Here is a 23,544-nt window from a genome sequence, read left to right as displayed (position 1 = left end):
TTTACACAATTGTTTTATTGTTGAGCTATGCAAAACTCAAATGAACATTCAAGAGAGGATTAACATAATGTGTTAAACTGGCAACTTTAAACAGAACAGCCACAATCAGCTGATTAAATTGAATAACACAACTTTAAACTACACTGCATTCCAGTATGACTCCAAGACATCCACAACATATCTGTAAATGAACTTCTCACTGAGTTAGTTGGGTGCTTTGTGGTGCATCAAGCCAAGAAGCCCTGGAAGATATAAACAACATTAGATAGAGTAGGACCATACAGCATGCTGGAACCACTAGCCTAGGCTTCAACAAAGATGAGATCCAGGAACTTGCAGCTGAAAGAGGAGAGGAGGTTATCCCACGGGACATGATGCTGAGCAATCTATTTTCTCCATTAAGCTTGAGGTGAGAAAGGCAAGGTAATTGTCACACCGTGGGAAGCCCCCAAATTGGGACCTCCCACAGTGTAACAATTACCTTTCCTTCCCAACTCATGGGTAATGAATAAAAAATATTCCAGTCTCTGATTTTGTTCCCTGGCATGGATGCAGTATATCCCAAGGGCAAGCTTGGTACAACCCCAAACTTTGACAGATTTATTTTCCCCCCACACTGCCTATAAATTGCTGGCACAGAAAGAGAATGGTTGAAGAACAATTTATGATGGAAGCATTAGCTATCAGTAAATAAGCAAGCCAACGTGGGGCTCTTTGATGTAACATATGATGACTGGGAGCTGTGTTGACACCAGGAAGAATTGTTGCTGTTGCTTCATTGAGAAACTCTCGGCAAGTAGATGGTTCCTGCTATCAGGCACTGTCTTCAAAGCTGCCGCTGTTGCTGCAGGAATGAAATCGCATCGTACTCATGGGATCCGACACGTAACCTGTGGAAGGTGAAGAGTAGCTCAGGTGAGCGAGTCACAAACGCCATTCAGCCCAGCAAACCCTTCTCCCTCCCCTCTCCGCTTCCAACAGGCCTCTGTATTTATGAAGGTATAAAAGGATGTTTTCGCTAACTAAATAAGCAATGCACAGGAAATTGTGTTTCGGGCAAATCTCTTTGCTACCTGAAATGCCCAAGTTTAATGCCATTCTCTGAAGGAAAATGCTAGGAGGCGAAATATGAAATACAGATACGCAGGCCATTCAAATGCAGTGTAGTCACAATAGCCATTTAAACTGGTGGCCGACACAAAATGGGAACCAAGGTATTTAAATACACTGTCACATTTCTATTTGATTTTTAAATATACCTATTTTGACCTTGAATGGGAGATCCAACAGTCAACAATAAGCAGCCTGCCAGAAATAATTATGCCCTTAATCCTGGGCAATTATCATGACAATAGCTGCTATTGCAAGTACCAGGTTGTCTATTAAGGACTATTATTATTCCTTTACCATCTGGGCCACTGGTCAAATGTGATTGCTACTATTATTCTTCTGCTATAATATTTGTCATCCTTGCCTAGTCATTAACAGTGCAATCCTATGCATGCCTGCTTAGAAGTAAACCCATTGGAGTTTAACGGGACTATCCACCCCACCCCCTGGAAAGAGTGTACAGGGTTGCAGCCTGTCTTTCTAAACATCAGGGTAATATTATATGGAGATATATGTATATATATATATATAAAATAATTTTTATTAACCGGCCAATCAAATCAAATCACATCACATAAATTCCGAATTACAAAGCCGAATTTTAAATTTTGTTGAGGGAACCCATATTTCAAGATCCGAAGGGGGATTCTGATCATCTTCTTGCCACTGCGTTAATGTCCAAATCAGTCCAAACAAAGTTCATAATTCTATCCAGTCTTATCTTGCTGTTTCCACATCACATCTTGTTCATATATTTTCTCTTTTTTCTTTATGATCTCTTCTGATAGTCTCCTTAAGCCGATAAACACCAATAATAATCCTGTGTGAATTTTTCTGTTCTTCCAATCCTCAAATCGAGATGGTTTCCATATACCATCGCCTTCATAGATAACAGCGCTCTTTCCATCATTAATTACAGAACTGTCGTTCTTAAGCCCCACTGAGGAGTTTCGCCCACAATATAAAAACACCTCTATTTCTCTATTTCTCCTCTCAGACTTAAGTCCTCCGACAGAACTTCCCAATATGGTGACGGAATTTTTAACTGCATCATTCCAAAGCCCTTATACATTCCACGCTCTTCTTAAAACATGCTTTGGTTCGAAAGTTTATCTCCACACAGCCTTAAATCCACAGCTTAAGTCCTTAAAACGACATTTCTGACTTGTGAGGGGGAGGGATTCTTGTTTAATCACATAAGGGAAAGAAAGGAAAGTTTTTTCCCCTCCCCCATCAGTCCCTTTGCCATACGGAGTCTTGGCGTATCTTCTCATGATTTATACTTGTTCCTCCGACTCGTCTTGTTTTATCAGAGATCTCTTCTGTTAGCAGTCTTTACTCCCCCTTCTTCCTTGAAATATGTGCATTCACTTCATCCAAATTGTTTCTTTTGAAGTTCTTGCAGCTAGTGGCGTGGATCAGAGACGGCGTCCAGGAACGCCAAAATCCCACAGGAGGGCATTGTGCCTAGTGCCCCATCCCCACAAATTCGGGGGTGGTATAGGGCACAGCAGGCAAGGGCAGTCCCCCACCACAATCCTGGGGGGGTAGGGAGGCTATTTACTCCCATCACAGCCTCCAATTTACCTCGTGTGGGTCGGAGAGATGTTATTGTCAGCCATCTTCTGATGCGCCCCCAGTGGTCCCCCATATTATATGGAGATATTATGTACAAAGGCCAAAAGGTTAGGAGAAATAAAGTATACTTTTAAAAGTTTGTGGAGGGCAGCGGGACTCAATTCTAACATCAGGACAGTCCCTATAGTACTATAATTTGGCACCTGCCCTAAAAGGCTGCAACATTTAGCACTAGGGTATAACAAAAGAGCACAACAGCACAAAGGAATGAAAACTAGTGTTGAAGACTCGTGATAAATGGATTTATTTATTTATTTTTAAAAAGAATCACATTTTTGTTCTGACCATTATTCTGCTTGCCCCACAATGCTTTGCTATGCCCAGGTATCATAGGAAAAATAAAATGACAGATCGTGGGAGGCTTCCACTCCTTAGTTAAGAGGAAAAACCTGATACTCTGTGGGCTACAAGGCAAGTTTGCCGCTGAACCATGAAGGGGACACCCAAGGGGCCTGCCAAGGACACTTTGCCAAAGGCTCTCTCAAACCGGTCTTACAGTGAACACTTGACAAAGAATTGCAACCAGTCAGAGCTTCCCACAAGTGTACCTAAATGACACCTATGTTTGTAGACATGCTCATTGTGTTCACATTTCACAGTTTAGAGGCACAGTTAAAACTTCTTCAGTGTGAAATGGCTCTCCAGTGGTGGCAGGAATCACAACAATCTCCCTGGAGGGTCTAAGGTGTAGTTAAAGTTTTTCCCGAGTCTTGGGGAAACTTGTCACATGCCTGGTTTCTACAATCTGTAATAGAAACATTTCCAGATCTTTTTACTGAAGCTGACGGTTTGCTATTTTCAGTGTACTTCCAATTTGTGTGTGTGTGCCAGCCAGTTTCATCCCAAAGAAAATGGATTAGCCCATAAATCGAACTTATCTTTGTTACATCTGAGGGACCTCTTACCATTTCGGTCAATAGGCGGGTACTGGAAATTTCTCCTCATTTCTTCCAGAGAAAGACCTTGAGAAGGGTGCTGTCCAGTGCTGTAAAATCGACAGGATGTCTTCATTATAGATGACTGAATATGTTATCTTTGTAATATTAGAGCTTTTCTACAGAAACAACATCCTTTAAAAAAAACACCAGCGGAAAACACAACCGGCTTTTTAGAAGAAGCAATTGCACAGGAAGAAAAATAACATGGATGGAGAAGGAATACATTTCCAGAACAACTTCTTCTCAGAGTTTTGAGTTTTGTTCTACAATGCTTTCAACCTGAAGAACAATTCTAGGTGACAATTCCAATATACCATAAATAATGTATCTACCCCAGTACTATCAGGTTCATGCATGTTAATTGCTTTGTGAAAGAGAACATCACCCTTCAGACGCAAATCCAAATGTCGCTCACTGAAAATATGTTCCTTTATCCTTGGAAGCAATCAGATAAAGACTGCCTGTACCAGCTGTTCTCAAATGATGGGCTAGCAGATACTGAGTACGCCCAGAGAGTGTGAAATAACGCCTCAAACTGCACATTAATATCCAGAGGATTCATAACAATATGTCTCTACTTGTTCATGGTAAGGTATGCAGTTATCTGAGGTTCTTTCAAAAAACAAGAGCTTCAAAGAATTTGTTGTCAAGTTGTGGCTGAAAGGACAAGCTGAAAGGATTATTCCCAGCAATGTACCTTCCTTGGTGATTTTGATAAGGGCAATTTCTAACTGATGGCAGGTAAGAAATTTATATATTGGTTTGGCAGATTTTTTTTCCCTTTCCCCAGTGAAAAAACTGAAGCTTTGTTCCTAAATGTACCTTCCTGGAAGTACACATAGGACTTGCTGCCAGTAAATATACCTGTAACTGTGGAGCCTGTATGGATTTGCAGTGTTGATATTTTCCCCCTTTCCTCTCATTTTAGCAGACTCTAATAGCACCTATATAGTCTTGCTAAAATGTGCCTTTTCCCCCCTTTACGTGGTATCATTGCCCCAATACAATGACATTTCCTCCTTCATAATACTCCCCTCCAAGTCTCATCAAAGCAGTTGCTATGGAAAACTGACCATGTTGCCTTCATAAACGTCTCAACACTTTCAACCATCCCTATATTTACCTTGGTTAGAATATTATACTCGAATTACAGTTTGCAATACTGTCTGTCTGTCTGTCCATCTAGCTATCTGGAGAGCGGTGACAATGCTGAGAATTAAAGTAGGGGTTATTAATTGGATCCAAGGAGCCAGTTCGGGCAAGTCTGATGTTTTGTGTGCACTCAGTAGGATTGATTGATTGATTGATTGATTGATTGATGAATAGATGGATTGAAACCTGTTTAAAACAGCAAAAATCTACTTGCCACATTGCGTGGCAGACTGTGGTTTTGAGCAGGAGAAGCTCAAAGACACTCTTCTTTAAATTCTGGCCACAAAAGCCATTTAACTAGCTAGCAACATTCACCAACAAATGGATCGCTATTTCAAAGCAGAGTGTTCCGAAATATAGTAAGCCCTCAACTTACATGGGGGTTACGTTCCTGGGATCATGCCTAAAGCCAAAACACATTGGGTGCAATGGTGGGTGGGATTGCCAAAGTCTTTTTTCCTGGACACTAGCTGCTTTCCACCGCATCTTTCTAATTCCCCCCCCCCCCAGTGGTAAAGCTGAATGTGCACATGTTAAATGTGCATAAATTGTGGGCTTCCTGTATAGCATGGGTAGGATTTGCCTACTGAACCCTGCCAGGGAAAACCCTGTGCAAGGGTTTCCACTTGCGCAATGGAACCTTCTCCTCTCCTCACCACATGCCCCCCCTCATTTGGTTATGGGGGGAGGGTTGGGAGAGCCCTAGAAAAGCATGCAGGGAGAGGGGATTCTTTCATCCGGCAAGCTGATATGTTTGCACAGATGGAACATTCATCACACTGCAATGCATGATTCTTAATACTATGATTGTTCAGAGAAGGCATTCTGCTTTAATCCCAGTCCTATTTATAACCCTGAAACCAAATGCCCATACAATGCAATTTGAGACACGAGTTGCTCCCTATCCATGTAATGTATAACCTGCAACTCTACTCTGTGGCTAGTGGAAGAGGAAATCCACATTGTTAGAGCTGCAGGGTCCCTGCTGAATTGAAATGGCTTCTTCATTTATTAGCCTAATTCAATCCATTTATTCATTCATGCTATGTGGAGTGTCTCTGTCACTAATCCAGCTCCACATTTACCTAAATGAAAACTAATGTATGGTTCCTAAACCGTGCTCAAGCAACAAAATCTAATGGGGGCCAAGGTTAAACGCAGAGCTCACCATCAACCCAGCATTAATATTAGTCAACGTGGCTGTCAGATATAAGACATTGCCTCAAACTCTATACACACAAACACTTCATGATTTCTGGGTCAGGCTATTGCTTTGCAGGGGCACCATTTAGCAACACTGTTTGAACTGCCAGCTTAGAGTGCTGATAAACTGGGAAGAATGGAGAAAATGACTAAGGTGTACAGCTTCCAGATGCATCTATTATATCAAGGCAGGCAAAGGCAGGCAAATGCCAGGTAAAAAGACAGAAAGAAGCATTCACACATTCAATCATAACACGTATATGATGGGATAGTGAGCTGCTTGTGCGTAAAAGCTTGATCCCTCTGGGGTTTGGCTGGTCATCCAAACCGAGGCACTAACGGAGCCCCCAAAGCATGACTCCGTCAGTCGCTGGTAGAATCTGACAGTGGGCGTCTACGGAATTTACACCAACATAAAAGCTGTTTGACGGACATGCGCCTTCGTGACTCTCTGCGTGACAGTTTCCGGCGAAGGGTGGGAGTTCCTAATGGGGGTTTTGTTACCTCTTCGCTGTTCTCACTAGAAGTATCCCAGAGCCTCCCCTCCGCTGTGACTCCTGCACTCCCCCTGCTGGTTCCTTCCTCTGCTGCAGATTCTCTCCTATTCTCCTGGAGCCTGTCCACCACCTGTCCCTCCGATGGCAGTTCCCTGACATCCACCTCCCCCCCAGGGCCCCCTTCACCCCCTCCCGCCTCCTCTCCCACTGGCGGTGAGGGCGGAAAGCCCCTGAAGGAACTCTCCTCGTCATCCGAGGATTCAAACACTTCTAGCCACGGCGTACCGTCTCTCTCCCCGTCTTCCTCTTCTTCGTCGGAGTCGGCTTCCTCACCCACCCCTGACTCTGGGAACCCTTCAAACTCTCCTTCCTCATCGGTGGTCCCAAAGTGTTCCCTTCTAAATCGTGCTACGGGTTGCGGTTTTCTTGGGAAACGCTGATGAAATGTTTCTATTAAGACCTCGTCATTGACTACCTCTGCTGGTACCCAAGTGTTTTCCGACTCTACTTCCCCCTCCCATTCTACCAGATATTCCACCTGATTCCCCTTCCACCTGGAATCAATGATTCCTGCCACGTTCATGTCACGCTCTCTCTCTTCTATCACGGGCGTTTGGGTGGCCTCTCTCTCACGCTCCCCCCACTCACGTCCCTCTCGGTACGGCGACAGTAATGACCTGTGAAATACTGGGTGTAATTTCATGTGACTGGGCAGCCTGAGTTTGAATGCTACTGGGTTGACCTGCTGTATGACCTCAAAGGGTCCCAATCTTTTGGGTCTCAATTTCTTACTCCCGCCCTTGAACGGTAGTCCTTGGGTGGATAACCACACCCGGTCTCCCACCCTTATAGTTTCACCTTCCCTCCTATTTCTGTCTGCTTGCTTCTTATATTCTTCCTTGGCTTTCTCTAAGTTAAGTTGAAGCTGACGGTGGATCGCTTCCATCTCTTCAAAAAAATATTCCGCCGCCGGCACGCTCCACCTCTCCCCTCCCTCTCCTGGGAATGCCCGGGGGTGACACCCATAATTTGCCAGAAAGGGACTCATCCCTGTGGACACGTTCTCCGCGTTGTTGTAGGCAAATTCTGCTAGAGGTAACTTATCCACCCAATCATTTTCTCTGTCTTTTACATAACACCTCAGGTATTGTTGTAAAATCCCGTTTGCCCTTTCCGCTTGCCCATTTGTTTCTGGGTGCCGGGCAGTTGAGAAATTGAGTTCTACGTGCAGTAAGCTCATAAGTTTCCTCCAGAACCTGGAAGTAAATTGTTTCCCTCTGTCGCTCAAAACCCTCAAGGGGGCGCCATGCAACCTAAAAATATGTTCTACAAACAACTTGGCGGTTTCCTCCGCTGTGACCGCATGTGAACAAGCTATAAAATGACACATCTTGGTTAATAGATCTACCACCACCATGACAGCTGTTTTGCCTTTGGATTTTGGCAGGTCCGTCATAAAATCTATGGATACTGCCTCCCATGGCCTTTCTGGCGTGGGTAAGGGTTGTAATAGCCCCGCTGGCGCCACCCTCTCTCCTTTCGCTCGCTGGCACCTGTCGCAACCCCTGACATATTCCCGTACGTCCTCCCTCACCTTGGGCCACCAAAACTCCCTGGTAACCAACCACATGGTTTTGTGCTGTCCAAAATGTCCCGCTGTGGGGCTGTCATGCAACTGCTTGAGTACTCTGCCCCTCAGTTCCCCATCGGGTATGTACAGTGCCCCTTTGTAATACAATGCCCCGTTCTTTTCTTCAAACCCCCCTGTGTTCTCCTCTGTCCTCCTGAGCTCTCTGAGTTTCTCTTGGGCGTATTCATCGTTCTCAGTACCCTCTATCAGTTCCCTCTGCCCCACCAATGCCGCCCCACACACCCAGCGGTCTTCAGGGATTACATGCCTTGCCTCAGGCGCTCCCTCCCCCTCTAAGTACTCAGGTTTCCTGGAAAGAGCGTCCGCCCTCACGTTCTCGGAGCCGGGCACGTAACGAATCTCAAAGTGGAATTTGGAGAACTCCTGGGCCCATCGCACTTGTCTCTGGTTCAGCACTCGGGCTGTTCTCCAGTATTCCAGATTTTTGTGGTCAGTTCGGACTTGAACCTTGTGCTGCGCCCCAATCAGCAAGTGCCGCCATTTCCGGAATGCTTCATGAATGGCGAGCAGTTCTCGGTCGTATACTGTGTAGTTCCTCTCGGATTTGTTCAACTTCCGCGAGAAGAATGCACACGGTCTCCATTCAGACGTATCTTTTCCCGGCTGGAGAAGAACGGCCCCCACCGCTCGGTCTGACGCGTCAGTCTCTACTCTCATTGGTTGTTGTAGATCCACGTGCAAAAGTTGCTCTTCCGACGCAAACGCCTGCTTTAAACGTTCGAACGCCCGCTGCGCTTCTTCCGTCCAAACAAATTTCTTTTTGCTACTAAGACAATCCGTGATGGGCGCTGTTAAATGGGCAAAGTTTTTGATGAACTTCCTATAGAAGTTTCCGAAGCCCAGGAACCTTTGCACGTCCTTCTTGGTCTTTGGTGTTTTCCATTCCAGTACCGCTTGAACCTTGCTGGGATCCATGGCCAATCCCTTGTCAGACAACCGGTACCCCAGGAATTCCACCTCCCTGGTATGAAACTGACACTTCTCCAGTTTCACCCACAGCCGGTTTTCTCGCAGCTTGCTCAGTACCTCTCTTACATCTCGCACATGCTGCTCCTCATTCTCTGAGTACACCAGGACGTCATCTAAGAACGCTACGCAGTTCTTGTAGAGCAGTGGCCCCAGGACGTGATTCATGAATGATTGAAAGCAGGCGGAGCCCGCTTGTAATCCGAAAGGCATAACCCGGTACTCAAAAGCCCCCAAGGGGGTGAACATAGTGGTCTTCCACTCATCCCCCTTTCTCACACGTATCAAGTTATATGCCCCCCTAAGGTCCAGCTTGGTAAAAATTTTCCCTTTTCTCACCCGTGTTAGAATGTCATCAATTCTAGGCATAGGGAAAGTCACTGGTTCTGACACTGCATTTAGGGCCCTGAAATCACATACAAGCCTGGGCCTGCCCGTGTTTTTTTTGTCCACAAAGAACACTGGGCTGCCCCCCACCGCTCGTGACTCTCTGATGAAACCTCGCTTGAGGTTCTTGTCAATGAACTCCCTTAACTCCTGCATCTCACTGTCTGACATTGCATACAGCTTGCCCACTGGCAATTGTGCTCCTGGGAGTAAGTTAATTTGACAGTCAAAGGGTCTGTGCGGGGGCAGTTTATCTGCTTCTTTTTCGCTGAATACGTCAATCAAGTCAGCGTATTGTGGTGGCACCCTCCCCTTGTCCATCACTTCCATCCCTGCTAGAGTGGCCCTGGCCCCTGCCTGAGCCTCTCCCTCCTTGCAGTGTTCTAGGCAATGTGCTGATCCAAAGGAAACCACTCTCTGATGCCAGCCTACTAGCGGATCGTGTAGTGCCAGCCAGCTCATTCCCAAGATAATAGGAGCTCCTCCCAAGGTGGCTACGTTAAACGCTATCAGTTCTGTGTGTCTTGCCACCCTCATTATCATTGGTACAGTTTGTTGGTTCACTTCTCCTCCCAACAGCTCCCTCCCATCAATCGTGGTAACCTGCAAAGGCTTACTTAATGGGATAGTCTGTATCTGGTGTTCAGCTGCAAACTCCTTACTCATGAAATTACATGAGCTACCTGAATCCAATAGCGCTTTTATCTTCAGTGGGTGTCCGTTTGCCAGTTCCAGCAACACCTCTATCACAAGCGCTGGTCTTGGAGGTTCCGGCGTGGGCACATTCACTACTCCCTGGCCTGGCTGCTGTGCCCTGATGTTGGCAACCAGGCGTTGGCTTTTACTTGCTCCGTGATTTCTTCTTCCTCCTTCCCCCCAACAGTTCCCGCCATCCCTTGCCATTCCTTCCTTTGCGGACAGACTCTGGCAAAGTGACCTGGCTGTTGGCAGAGATAGCATCTCTTGCCGCTCTTTCCCTCCTTCTTCCGCCCTTCACTGGTGTTTGAAACTGCGCGCGCGCGCGCTGTTCCAAGTTCCATCGGCTCTGCTGGCGGGAAAGGCTGCTCCGGAATCTCTGGAATGCGGAAGTCCTTCCAACGTTCCCCCTTTCCTTCCCGCTTTTCCATAGCTCTAGCCTCCTGGCGTGCTCCTATGGACAGCGCTGATTTAGTCAGCTGATCCATAGACTCCGCCCTAGGCGCCCGGGAAAGTTCATCTTTCACTGCCGGAGAGAGACCTTCTTCAAACAGCATTTGAATAGGTTCACTAGCAAGGTCCCACCCTAGTCTATGAATCAGCATGGTGAACTCAGTCCAGTACTCACGTACTGATCGGCTCCCCTGTTTACACGCCATTAACTGTCTGCGCACCACCCCCTGCTCGATCTCGCTGGAAAACATCAAGTCCATGGCGCGAAAAAACTTCATAGTGTCCTTTAAGATTTCATTATTGGCTGCCATCAGGGGCCGAACCCAGTCCTTCGCCCCTCCCTCTAGATGGCCAATCACGTACGCCACTCTAGAGTTCTCATCGGGGAAGTCATCAAACAGTAGATTGAGAGCATATTGCATCTCTGTCCTAAAGGCTTGATAGTTCCTGGGATCCCCCCCAAATTTCTGCACCAATCCAGGCACCCGTCTGGCAAGTGGGGTGGTTTTCCCTTTATCCGCATCTTGAGCCCTCCTCTCCTCGAGCCTCGCCGTTTGCAGCGCCAGCTGGACCTCCAACGCCCTGTACCTTTCTTCCAGGCTTGGACCTGCTCCAGCTCCTCCGGTTCCGGCTGGTTCGCTCATGATGCCCTCTGCTTGCACAAGCTGCTTTCAAAGACTGTCAGATTGCTATGATGGGATAGTGAGCTGCTTGTGCGTAAAAGCTTGATCCCTCTGGGGTTTGGCTGGTCATCCAAACCGAGGCACTAACGGAGCCCCCAAAGCATGACTCCGTCAGTCGCTGGTAGAATCTGACAGTGGGCGTCTACGGAATTTACGCCAACATAAAAGCTGTTTGACGGACATGCGCCTTCGTGACTCTCTGCGTGACAGTTTCCGGCGAAGGGTGGGAGTTCCTAATGGGGGTTTTGTTACCTCTTCGCTGTTCTCACTAGAAGTATCCCAGAGCCTCCCCTCCGCTGTGACTCCTGCACTCCCCCTGCTGGTTCCTTCCTCTGCTGCAGATTCTCTCCTATTCTCCTGGAGCCTGTCCACCACCTGTCCCTCCGATGGCAGTTCCCTGACAACGTAGAAGACAAACATGTCTGTGATACTTAAAAAAAAAGAAAAAGATCTTCATTTTTGTTAGGGCAAATATACTGGATTTTTTCCTACAGGAGTGCCATCCAAGGAAATGCATGCAAATAATTTGTTCAACAAATTCTGCTACATCAGAAGGTGGGAAACTGGTATGTGCTCAGAACTCAGAGCATCAAGCCATGCTGGCTTCTCTTGTAATCTTAATATGGATGTTTGAGAACTCCAGACTGACCTGATTGGTTTGGGATTCTGCTAATTTATTCAGAGTGTTGTCCAAGAGCCAGTGAGATATGGGGGAAAGAAGAAACATCAGCAGCTGCTTGGTGCTTCTACCTCACTTACTTTTGTGTGTGTGTGTGTATGTATGTAAAATATAGGTAAAGGTAAAGGGACCCCTGACCATTAGGTCCAGTCGTGACCGACTCTGGGGTTGCGGCGCTCATCTCGCTTTACTGGCCAAGGGAGCCGGCGTACAGCTTCCGGGTCATGTGGCCAGCATGACTAAGCTGCTTCTGGCGAACCAGAGCAGCGCACGGAAACACCGTTTACCTTCCCGCCGGAGCGGTACCTATTTATCTACTTGCACTTTGACATGCTTTTGAACTGCTAGGTTGGCAGGAGCAGGGACAGGAGCTCACCCCGTTGTGGGGATTCGAACCACCGATCTTCTGATCAGCAAGTCCTAGGCTCTGTGGTTTCACCCACAGCTGACACATTTCCACAGCCCAAGTGCCTTAAAAATGGTTGGGCTCAGGCTTGGCTACCACTGGTGGGAGCATCCTGTATTAAGAGCTCCACTCAGGACTTTCCTGCTAGTGGAAGTGTAGAAGCAACTTTTAATGCTTTCCCCGCCCCCTCTCACACTGTTCCAGAGAGCTGAGGGGGAATCCTCAAAAATCACTTCCTCCGCTATTGGCGAGATCTCCACCCACCACTGGATCAGAAGCCTCCTGTGGATGCGTCCATTCTAGCCCTGGAAAGCAATGTCTGGATCCAACCCAGTAAATATGCAATGGGAATCCTGATATGAGTGGCTTGCCAGGAAGACATTCTGGCAGTTATCATGAAGATTTAAGGAATATGAACATGTGTGTTTATAGATGTACTGCTTCCTGTATGCCATCACTTTGTCTTCCTGTAGTGTGACCAAGAAACCACATGTAGGAAGCCCACTTCTGGGAAGATTAGGTACCTGTGATGTGGAATGTATTTGCCAGAGATTCTGGAGAGCTGCTGCAAGTCCAAGTAGGCAGTACTGAGATAGATGGACAAAGAGTTATAACCATGTAGATGGCTGACTTTTGACGTTTCCCTCCTTATTAAAGGTGAGAACCAGGTGGCAGGCATTCCAGATTCCCTGTGGCAGCAATTCACTTTTATTTTCATCTTTCCGTGTGGGATAAATATTGCCTTCCTGACTTTACACAGCTTGCTTAGGAGGCCTGGGGAATGGTCAGCTTTGCAGCTCTGGGCCCCATAACCAAATGGGTACTTCCAAGGGCAGAAAGATTATCAGGGCCACGAATATACAGTCAGAAATAAACAACTCCACAATCCGTCTCTTAAAAGCACACCCTGAAGTGTAGGATTTTCGCACAGAAACTTAACTGAAAGGGAACTCTAGCTGGGGAATAGGTAATCCAATATGCCAAAGGTTCCCATAGGAACACCACATCTTTTATTTATACCTGCTTGGAACAGCTGCCTCATTTGGAGTCTGGCTTGTTGAAAGTGCAGGCGGCAGCCCCTAAAGCTGAGCGGCTGCAGACTAGTCTCCCCGCTGCTAGACAAGCTTCTTGGTGCTCTCGAGCCCCACTGCCTTTCAGTGGTTATTGGCTTCTCATGGTTCATTAAAGACCTTCATGCAGCATTTTTAAGTCTCTCTCTCTCTCAATCTTGTGCTCAGAAACATCCCTCCTGTCTCCTGTCCTTGTAAAGCCATAGGATAATCTGTGTGTTGGGCTGGAGGGGGGGGGAGTGCAGCTCCCTTCACCTGTGTGCCTGTTGCGCTCTGTCTCAGAGACACACCTGTGGAGGATGCAAAGATCATACCCAGATTCCTCTCATTAGCACTGAGCCACTGGCCATGGCTCCAAGGCTTGAAAAAAAAAAAAAAAAACCAGCAGCAGCAAGATGATTAGCGAGCCTGCTGTATTATTGCATGAGGCTGCCGGCGGAGAGGTATATGTGCCGTGCAATTTCAAAGAGAGCATCAGTGCAAATCTGGGACAACTTCTCTGCTGTGGCCTTCTTGATTCCGCCCCCCCCCCCGTCCCCCTCACATTTGCTTAAGGTCTGAAAGATGGCAGGGTTGTTCTTCTTTTAGATCAACAATGCTTGGTACTTTTGCAATAATTAAAATTAAGAGGAAACTGGGCTACCCAGAAAAAAAAGTCTTGCTGAGCACTTAGGAGCATAACAGCAGACTGCAAAGGTTTTATCAGACAGGCTGTGCAACATGGATACTCTGTGAAAGAGGCTGATGTTCCTGCGTATGTGCAGCATGATAGCTGAGAGCTAATCAAAGAATTATGAGCTCGAGATTCTTTTGCCAGGTTAAAAAGTTGTGTAAGAAGGAACACGGCAAGGCTATAAAAACTGTAGAGAAAGCAAGTCATGGAACCATGGCCCTGGGAAAAGGTTTCATGCACTTATTTTTGAGGGAAAGATGTAGAACAGGCCCTTTTCAGACCTTTCTAGCAATTGGGTGCCTTTGATTAACCACTATGCCAAGTTTCAGCAGTGACTAAGGTCATAATCCTTGCTTGCAAGCTCCTCTGAAAGCAATTACTATACAATCCATTACTTGGATCCTAATTTTAACTCTGTGAGTGGAACAGAAGGCCACACGGAGGATACATGTAGCAAACACAACTTAAATATGAAAGGTTATGGAGGGAAAAGCCACGCTGCAAGCCCACGCTGCTCACAGCAGACTAAGCAACTCACTGTGCCCAAGGGCTAACACGGACAAATCCTGGTATGGCAAGCCAGAGGGGCCAAACACTACCATGCATGTTTGCAGAATGGAGTTTCTCCAGCCTCACCCTTCCCTCCGCAGCTCCCTGCACCCACTGAACATCTGCTCCTCAAAACCCATGGGACCTTGAGGGATAGTGTGGGATATGGAATGGTGGACCACTAATGGAGGTGATGCAAGCCTTCCCTCAGGAAAGCATTCCACAATCCTGGAAGCTCAACTGCTCACCTGCCTCTAGGCATCTCAAGTGCTCACCTCAGGTGGTGGTGGAAGAAACAAAGAGCAGGGTCCCCTACTACTGATCTAACTGGTTAGGGGGTTATATGAAAAGGGTGTGCCTTAAGGTAAGGAGGCCCACTCATTCATTCATGGCAGGGATAGGGAACCTGTGGTTCTCTAGATGTTGCTCCCAGCAGCCCCACTAAGTATGGCCAGTGTTCAAGGATGATGGGATTTGTGTGGTCCAGGAACATCCAGCGGACCACAGGTTCCCCACCCCCTGATTCATGGAGTAACAATAAGGTTAAGGTCATGCCACCACAGACAGTAGTTGAATTTGGAGCTCTCTCACTTACCATTCCAGAGCTGGGTCAGTGGTGGCAGCCATGGAGGGTGGGGGAATGAAACTTTTGAACTGCGTTTGTGTGTGTGTGTGTGTGTGTGTTATTAAGTGACACTATCTCAAGTTACTTTTCTCTTCCCAATTACACAAAGAGTTGGTTGAGTTCAGTGTTCAGATACACAAGAGATCCGTGACTGTGCCCAAACACTTCAAGGCATTCATGCAAGGCTACATCTATCAGAACAAAGCTGATACTCAGTTGGGTTAAAAAGTGGCTGTTGGTTTTTAAATGTCCTAGGGAAAAAATAATAACCTGACTTGAGTTCTGTGCTTTTGAAAACAGATCCCCCCCTCCCTCCACTTGGTCTGCCTTCAGTGAATTTGCTTGCATAAACCTTGAAGAGTCTTTTGAAAATATATATGTATTTTTTTTATAAAAAAAAATTAGCCATGATTCCAGGACACTGACACGCTTTTCTCAAAGAGCAGAAAGGAGCTGTGTTACTAACACAGGACTTTGCAGAAACTTAATTAGTCTTTGGGGATATTATTTACTTCACAAGATGGGGAAGAAAACAAAGGTCTGTCACCAGCTAACACAGCTGAACTCCATAGCTGCATTCATAGCTTCTGGGTTCGATTAAAGATTCTCTCTCTTTTCTTCTTTTTTATGCTTTCAAGGTCTCTTTTGCGGAACTTGACAGGATAATAGAATCAGATTTGTTGAATTCCGCTAAACTGTAAAGTAACGTGTCATCAGCTTCACTTACTTCTCAAATATTTTTCTGTGGTGGAGCTCATTAATCTATCCCTGCTCGCACATAAAACCATGAAACCAAAAGGGCAACTCAATCGGTTATCCAAGTGACAGGAAGTTAAACATTTAGCATGACTGCATACTATGACTGGCCACTGTCAGCAAAGGGCAGACAGCCTGCGGAAAGCCTGTCTCTCCACCTTTGGATGCAGAGTGCAGATCCCCTAAGAGATTACAACTTTTTAGCTTAGAGAAAAGGTGAATAAGAGGTGTATACAACCATGGAAGGTGTGGAGAAAGTAGAGAGAGAAAAGTTTGCCCTCCCTCACTCATAATATTAGGGCCATGCCATGTAATGAAGCAGAAAAAGGCTACAAGATTCAGGACAAAGGAAAGCACTTATTCACACAGTGTGAAGCTAAACTATGGAATTCGCTCTCACACAAGGTAGGGATAATGGCCCCCAGTTTGGATGGCTTTAAGAGAGGAGTAGGCAAATTCATGGAGGACAAGGCTATCAGTAGCTACTAGCCAGAATGGCTGTGTTCTCCCTCCACTGCCAGAGGCATTCGGCCTAGGATACTAGTTCCTTCTATGATGCTCAGGTTCTGCTTGTCCGCAGGGGCATCTGGTGAGCAACAATGAGAACTGGGTACTGGACTAGATGGGCCTGATCCAGCAGGGCTGATCCTGTGTTCTTATGATGCAAATTTCATTCTTCTAGATATGTTAAAAAAGACAAAATGTTTTAGGCAGAGCAATAGCTATGGAGCAGCTAGCCAGGGTGAAGCCCCAGGTGAAGCCTCCAGAGGGGTGCCAGCCTGTGTGTGTGTGCGCGCACACACACACAAATGCATGTGGAGGAGGTGCCAAACTGGGTTTCTGACTCAGGTGAAATGAAGCCTTGTTTAACCCCTGTTTAGGTCTCCAAACATGCCCCCCCAATTCCTTCCCACTTTAGTCATCAGCAAGAGGATATAAAAGCCCGGTTCTGAAATTTCCTGCTTAAGCAAAACCGAATCAGCTCAGTGAATTATCCTGTTGCTCCATGAGCAACTGCTTCTCCTAATTATTGTTGTTGCTGTTTAAATTATTACCCACCTTTCAGCGTAAGGTCCTAAGATAGATTACATTTTTTTTTAATACAGTATTAAAATACAGTTTAAAACAATTGACAGTCGCAAGAATAGGGTGGGACCATTCTGAACATGCCCGATTGACACACGACTTCTGACGCACACATAGTTTTCGGTCCTGGAAGGGGTGGAATGGGCTGACATTTGACTGCTGACGCACACAATGACTCAGAACACACACACAACCTGTGCAAATGGGGAATTGCCTCTATATCTCATGTGTCAGAGGTGTTTCTTCTGCCTACAGCAGAAACTGCATAATGAAGATGCCAGGCACGCCTCTCTGGGGAGGGAATGCTACAACCTGTTAGGCCCAGTCATTCTGAGTTTCCTTACAAAGGAGACTAGTGTGAAGAGGGAACATTTAGACCAAAAGCAGCCTATGACTGCGTGAAGAATTGTTGGAGGTTGAAAAACCTGGGTGTGCAAATCTTGAAATACATTGGCTCTACCTGTCATTGGCTCCTGGCCTCTCTGCCTTTCCAATGGTCACTAGCTGCCATTATGTGCATGCCGAAAGGTCTTGCACACACCAAAAGCTGCTCTCTCTCTAGATTCTGAGCCAAGCTTTCATCCCCAGCTTAAGTTCCCACAGCATTCTTTGGAACACTGTAGCGTTATGAACAGAAAGGACTGCATTTACAAGGCAAGCATTGAGCAGGTAATTTCATGCCTCCTTAACTTTGTGTGTAGGTGAGAAGGCAAAAGTAGATGTGTGTGTACCTTGCTACTTTGGGTAGCTAAAATGGGTGTGGAGGGTGTGGAAAAAATGCACTGCAATGGATGTTAGCACATAGCACAGAATCCCTCTCTCGATTTGTATGTTTTAAAAAATTGAAGCCTCAAGAAACTATTGTCATTAGAAAGCTAGGTCATTAATCATCCCAGTGTGTTGTATAATTGAAAAAAACACTGAATCTGCAGAAACCATCTTCATTTTACTTTACATTTTGCCTGTGGGCGACTCTTTTAATGTTCTATTTATAGGACTGGAGTTAGTTAATTTGTATTGCACAGAATTTGAGGGGGGAAACTGTTCTGTAACCCTTTGGGTTATACAGGAACCCATTTCAGCAAGCTAATGAGCTTGGGTGGCGCACTGAGATGAACATTAAATTACAGTAGCAGGGAGGCTGCTGTGATAACTACTTTTCTCACCCTCTTGGGTATCTATAGTGTAACCTAAATGTGTCACTCGCTCATTCTTTTCATGCAAATCTATTATATGCTGCAGCACAAAGGAGGAATGTGGTATAAGATCCTTCTAACATTTCCATAACCTGCTTGTTTCCAGCTCACTCTTGTTGATCTTTCTTTTAACTGTTACAGATAGGTAGCCGTGTTGGTCTCCCATAGTCAAAACAAAAAAAATTCCTTCCAGTAGCACCTTAAAGACCAACTAAGTCAGTTCTTGGTATGAGCTTTCGTGTGCACGCACGTGTTAACAGTAGCTGTGATAACAGGCTCATCACAGCTATCTGCCAATCACCCATTCCCACCACCCTTCTGAGTAATACCCCTCCCCACCTTCTCACTATATAGAAGGGTCTGGAAACTTCTGTTTCAGTGTATCTGAAGAAGTGTGCATGCACACGAAAGCTCATACCAAGAACTAACTTAGTTGGTCTTTAAGGTGCTACTGGAAGGATTTTTTTTTTGTTTTTTCTTTTAACTGGTGAGCATTGGAAGGGTGCAAGTGGAACATTTAACCAAAGGAGTGTGGAGTATTGCTATTTGTATGGAGTACTGCTATTTGGGTTTCCTGCCACTCCATTCCATTTCCCCTGGTTTTCTTTTTCCTTCCCTCTAATACTTATGCAGCATTTGGTGCCTACTGAACATTCTCATTCTTCACTAAGCTGTTTTTCGGGTCCAACCCTTTGGGGCTCCCCAACCCCAAAGATCCATTATACTTCTGAAAACCTTACAAACCATTTTACCAGGACTTTTAGAACTAAGTTCGGGAAATAATCAACTACACATTTTTCTAGTGCTGTTGTAGATTGTGTTGCCAGAGTGACACTTAAGATGCTGAAGCACACAGATTGTGTTTTGTCTCCTCCAAGAAATAAAGAGACTAATTTTCTTTCTGTGTTGCTTTCAGGTGACATTTCTACTAGGTGCTAGTAGTTGTCCAAACAGCCGATTATTTAAGTACCAGGCAACTCTTAGAATCCCATGGCCAAGGAAGGATCCTTCCTTCCTTCCTTCCTTCCTTCCTTCCTTCCTTCCTTCCTTCCTTCCTTCCATTTGCATTCTTACCTTTGTGACCAGACAGCATAAGTTCTTGCATTCAAGGCATATTCCAGCTCAAAACGGCTTCGTAAAGCAGCAACATGGCTGCGCCCAGGGCATCCTCGAGCGACCAGGCAATCCGAGGAAGAGGAAGGAGAAAGAGAACCACTGCTGTTGCTAGAGGCTGGTGACATCAGCTGGAATTAACAGAGAGAACACTGTCAATACCCGCTTATGAGAACTGTGAAATCTTGCCAGAAAAGCTGACAGCAGCAGAACTCACCATATGCAGTATCTCACAAGTAACTTTGCTCCAGTCCCCAGCTATTTCTACTGCTCTCAACATGTTAGGTTTCAGAAATTGTTGCCAAGAGGATGCTAATCATTGTCGCCTGTACAAAGCATTCTGTTATGTTTTCTGTTCAGGGGACTGAACATGTACTCTCGCATGTATATGCTGTTCCAAGGGTTGGCCAAAGAGAGACCCTTCAACTATCCTCCAACCCCACTGGAAGATGGCAGCCTCCCCGGACCCACCACACACCCCAGATTTAATCTCATATAAACTGCTGACTATGTATCACAGGAGTTAGCTAAGTCTCCTCTGAGACAGCACAGTTACTTGTGATATACTGCTTCAGGCTGTCAACAAAACAAAACACACATGTACACACACACTTTCTTAGAGGCACTTCCACCTACACACAATGTATCATGCTGTAGCTGGAGCTTGAAAAATGAAATAGATGATGGGAGTCACTGCTCTGACCCTTTGGCTCAAGAGTGGTGATATGCTTTGATAGGAGGGGAAAGGAAATGGGGAACTTTCCCCACATGTGCAGCCCTGGTTGCCAAGATCAAGCATGTCGTCTATTTCATCAGCTCTCCTCTCAGTTGAAAGCCAAAAGGACTGGGATATTTTTTTTTAGCCATAGACTGAAGTTAAGTTCCACTGACTCAGCTGATTGCTTTAGAAAATACTTGATCTGGTATTTTCTCCCTTCAACACTGTGAAATTTACCTTTTCTGAGGGATGAAGCCACAGGACTCAAAGCAAGGAAAGGATTGGCAGGAAGAAGCCCCAGAATTTGTTTTTAAACTGCAGGGTACAGCCCTTGGACATGTGAAAACTTAGAGCATTGGAGAGCAGTGAACCTTTGGGCATGATTTTTCTTTAACCACAGTCCTTGCCCAAACCAGTGGTGCACTTGGGGCTTACCACATTTTGAAATAATACACAATGCCACATTAATGTTCTTATGGGAAGGGGACCCTCTCAAGTTCAGAATGTAATTCCTTGCATTTGGCATTAGACATCACCAGGACAGGATTTCAAGGATGCTTCAGAGCTTGTTTCTTAATGGTGAGTGTCATGGAAGTTGCTGCAGTATCATCCCTGGCCACTAAGGTGAAGTGAGAAGCCCTAGATCACATAGGATGATCTGTGGCCATTGTACAGCCATCAACCACATGATATGAGGCTCCTCATGAAAGCTAATAAAACTAGTTCAGTAATATTCGGATTCATTCACATTCTGATCTGAAAAAATATGCTGAAAGCAAAGGCATTAGGATGTTGTATGCTAAACCCAAATGCTAGACTGTAAGCCCTTGTAAGCAGGAAAAGTTGATCTTGCTTGCGCTAATTAACTTCTGCTAATCACATTATGTTGAGTAAGCTCATTTAGCAAGGACCTTTGGTATGATCTGGAGGCTCAGCTCTTACAAAACTTTTCTTGCATGTCCTAATTGCCAATAACCCTATAACATCAATGCAGACATTTACCCTTTGCACCATTTCAGTTTGTAAAGTTTAGAAGAAGAAAATGCAAAACTAAAGCAAGTAGTGTAAGGGTGGTAGTTTGACCCATTTTGTGACACCATGGATAGGAGCTGGTTGCTCTGGTTTAGAGATGCTGCAGGACAAGTGAAACATGGTTCCAGATACCTGTTTTCTGCATTGTTTCTCTTTATGGCAAAATGGGAAACAGACAAGCAACCGTTTTCTCCAGGGAGCCAAAGGTAGACATTGTAGCTTATGAAGTGCACACTCAAAATTTCACATACAAAGGGCTGAATTAGACATTACATGAAATTTCAGTGGTGGGTGGGTGGCAGGGGAGGGGCTGGGGGAGGGGAAGTTAAATAGCAGACGTGGGAACAAAGATATATATGATTGTGCACAGTATGGGAATTGTATTTATTTATACATATATAGCCCACTTTTCTTCCATCATGGAACCCCAGCCTGAGTTCATGTGGTTCCCCAGCTGCCCTTCTTCCAGGCACTGTCCAGACCCTCACCTGCAAGATGGGCATCTTGTGTGCCTTCAATTCATACCTTGGGACCAATGATGTTTCCCCCATGCCACCTTTAACTCTCATTGCTTGTTTCTATGAATGGAGACGAATGAGGACTTCTAACTTTAGGCTCTATTTTTTATGGTGTGATGTCTCTGTTCCTTCAATATTTAAATGGCATTCGTTTCCTGCATCTCCTTCCTATCTCATAGCTAAGATCGCAGCGGAGCACATCAGCTTGAGAATGCCAGGCACCATATCTTGCAATATTTCTGGAGTTCCTTCTGTGAGCAACCAGCCCAGCCATCATCACACTCGCTCAGAACCATGCATTCATGTTGCTTACCAACTGTGAATGTTCTGCCATTACCTCAATATTGCACAGGCACTCTTCTAATTTGGAGACCACTTCAGAAAATTCAGGCCTTCCCTGCAAATATATAAGGACAGAACAACAATATAAGTACAAAGAAAAGTCTGTTTTGGTGAAGATAGAGAAAAAAAAAACCACTTCCAGCCATACACTTCCAATTTCTAAAAGGTACTGGCTTGGATCCTAAGGCAAGTTAACTTAAATTACAGCTTCAAGGTTTAGGGATCCAGCACCTCAACCCACCCCCCTAAAGTGAAGCTATCACTTGTAACAACTTAAGCAGCATGTATGATGCTTATAAAAACACAGACTAATTTAAGGGCCAAATTAGACAGGGTGATAAATGTGTTTCTTATAAATGAAAACAAAAATGGAAGAATCACAATTGTTTTCCAACCCTGTAGACTGCATCAACACCTGACTTTTAAACAAGTGTAATTCTTTGAAAAGTGATGGGTTCACTGCTTAATTACAATTTTGTCATGAATAACAATATTAAAAAGTCAGGGCCAAGATATGTGTGTGTGTATACAGATATATGTACTTGTACCCTTTTTTTGTCCCTTTTAGGTGCATTGCTCAGTCTGCTTGCTATGATGATTCAGTTAACCACATCATGCCCTCCTTCATGCGTGGTATGCTCTGAAGATATTACTCTGTGTCAAGGATTAACATATATACTAGGTAACTAAGTAAGACACTTACAGAGAACTGATATTTATTCTATACTGTAAGCTCACACAGCACAGCTGTAATTGTATTGACTGCTTCTTGTGCCTGCTGCTGCGAGGTAAACTATCAGAGAGCTAGCCTTTCACATTTTGACTGGAGAGTGATAGCATTGTTTCATTTCTCTTTGCCTAGAGGCCTTATCCAAACTATTCCAAGCCCTTCAGAGGTAATTGAAAACCTTTGTTACCGAGAACAGAGTCATTTCACTCAGCCAAACGCTTTAAGAAAAACAAAATAGATCATTTTAATAAGTTTTATCCACATTTTGTGCAAAGTTCAAGCTGTCCACTGGCTGAATGAGCTATCAATTGCCTTCTAACCCTGCCAAGGAACCCTTCAGCATTAGCAAGATTAAGTGATGTACCAATGATACAGATTAGCATCATAAAGTGCATTATAATTCTGAAAGAAAGTATGCTTTTTCTTCTCTTGGTGTTAAATGAGCTGTGGAAATGCTAACAAGATACAATGCCTGTGTTCATTATGTATTGCTTGTTTAAGTCAACAATTTAATAAGACACCTGATTAACAAATTTAAAGCAAAGTGCTGCTGATTCTTAGGAAAGGAAAATTTGCTTACTGCCACCAGCAGAAAAAAAAATCCTAACCTAATAGTTATTAAAATAATATAAAATGACCCACAAAATCAATAATCCTTTTCCCTGGCTATACTGTTC

At 45.1% G+C, this 23,544-nt stretch overlaps 1 protein-coding gene across 1 annotated transcript in view; it reads right to left on the bottom strand.

The window, feature by feature from the left end:
• The window catches only part of LOC310846447 (serine/threonine-protein kinase TNNI3K), a 151,975-nt gene continuing 128,431 nt past the window's right edge, over window positions 1–23,544 (bottom strand). The window contains exons 23-26 of the mRNA XM_083742986.1: window positions 22,133–22,192; window positions 19,489–19,658; window positions 3,654–3,733; window positions 1–890 (exon numbers count right to left, since the gene is read on the bottom strand). Coding sequence (XP_083599112.1) covers window positions 814–890; window positions 3,654–3,733; window positions 19,489–19,658; window positions 22,133–22,192 — 387 coding nt within the window. The 3' untranslated portion in view covers window positions 1–813. The remainder of the gene's footprint in view (window positions 891–3,653; window positions 3,734–19,488; window positions 19,659–22,132; window positions 22,193–23,544) is intronic.

The sequence above is a fragment of the Podarcis gaigeae genome, assembly GCF_964106915.1.
Source record: "Podarcis gaigeae genome assembly, chromosome: 6".
NCBI classification, from domain to species: Eukaryota; Metazoa; Chordata; class Lepidosauria; order Squamata; family Lacertidae; genus Podarcis; species Podarcis gaigeae.
This window is presented reverse-complemented; position numbering and strand designations above follow the sequence as displayed.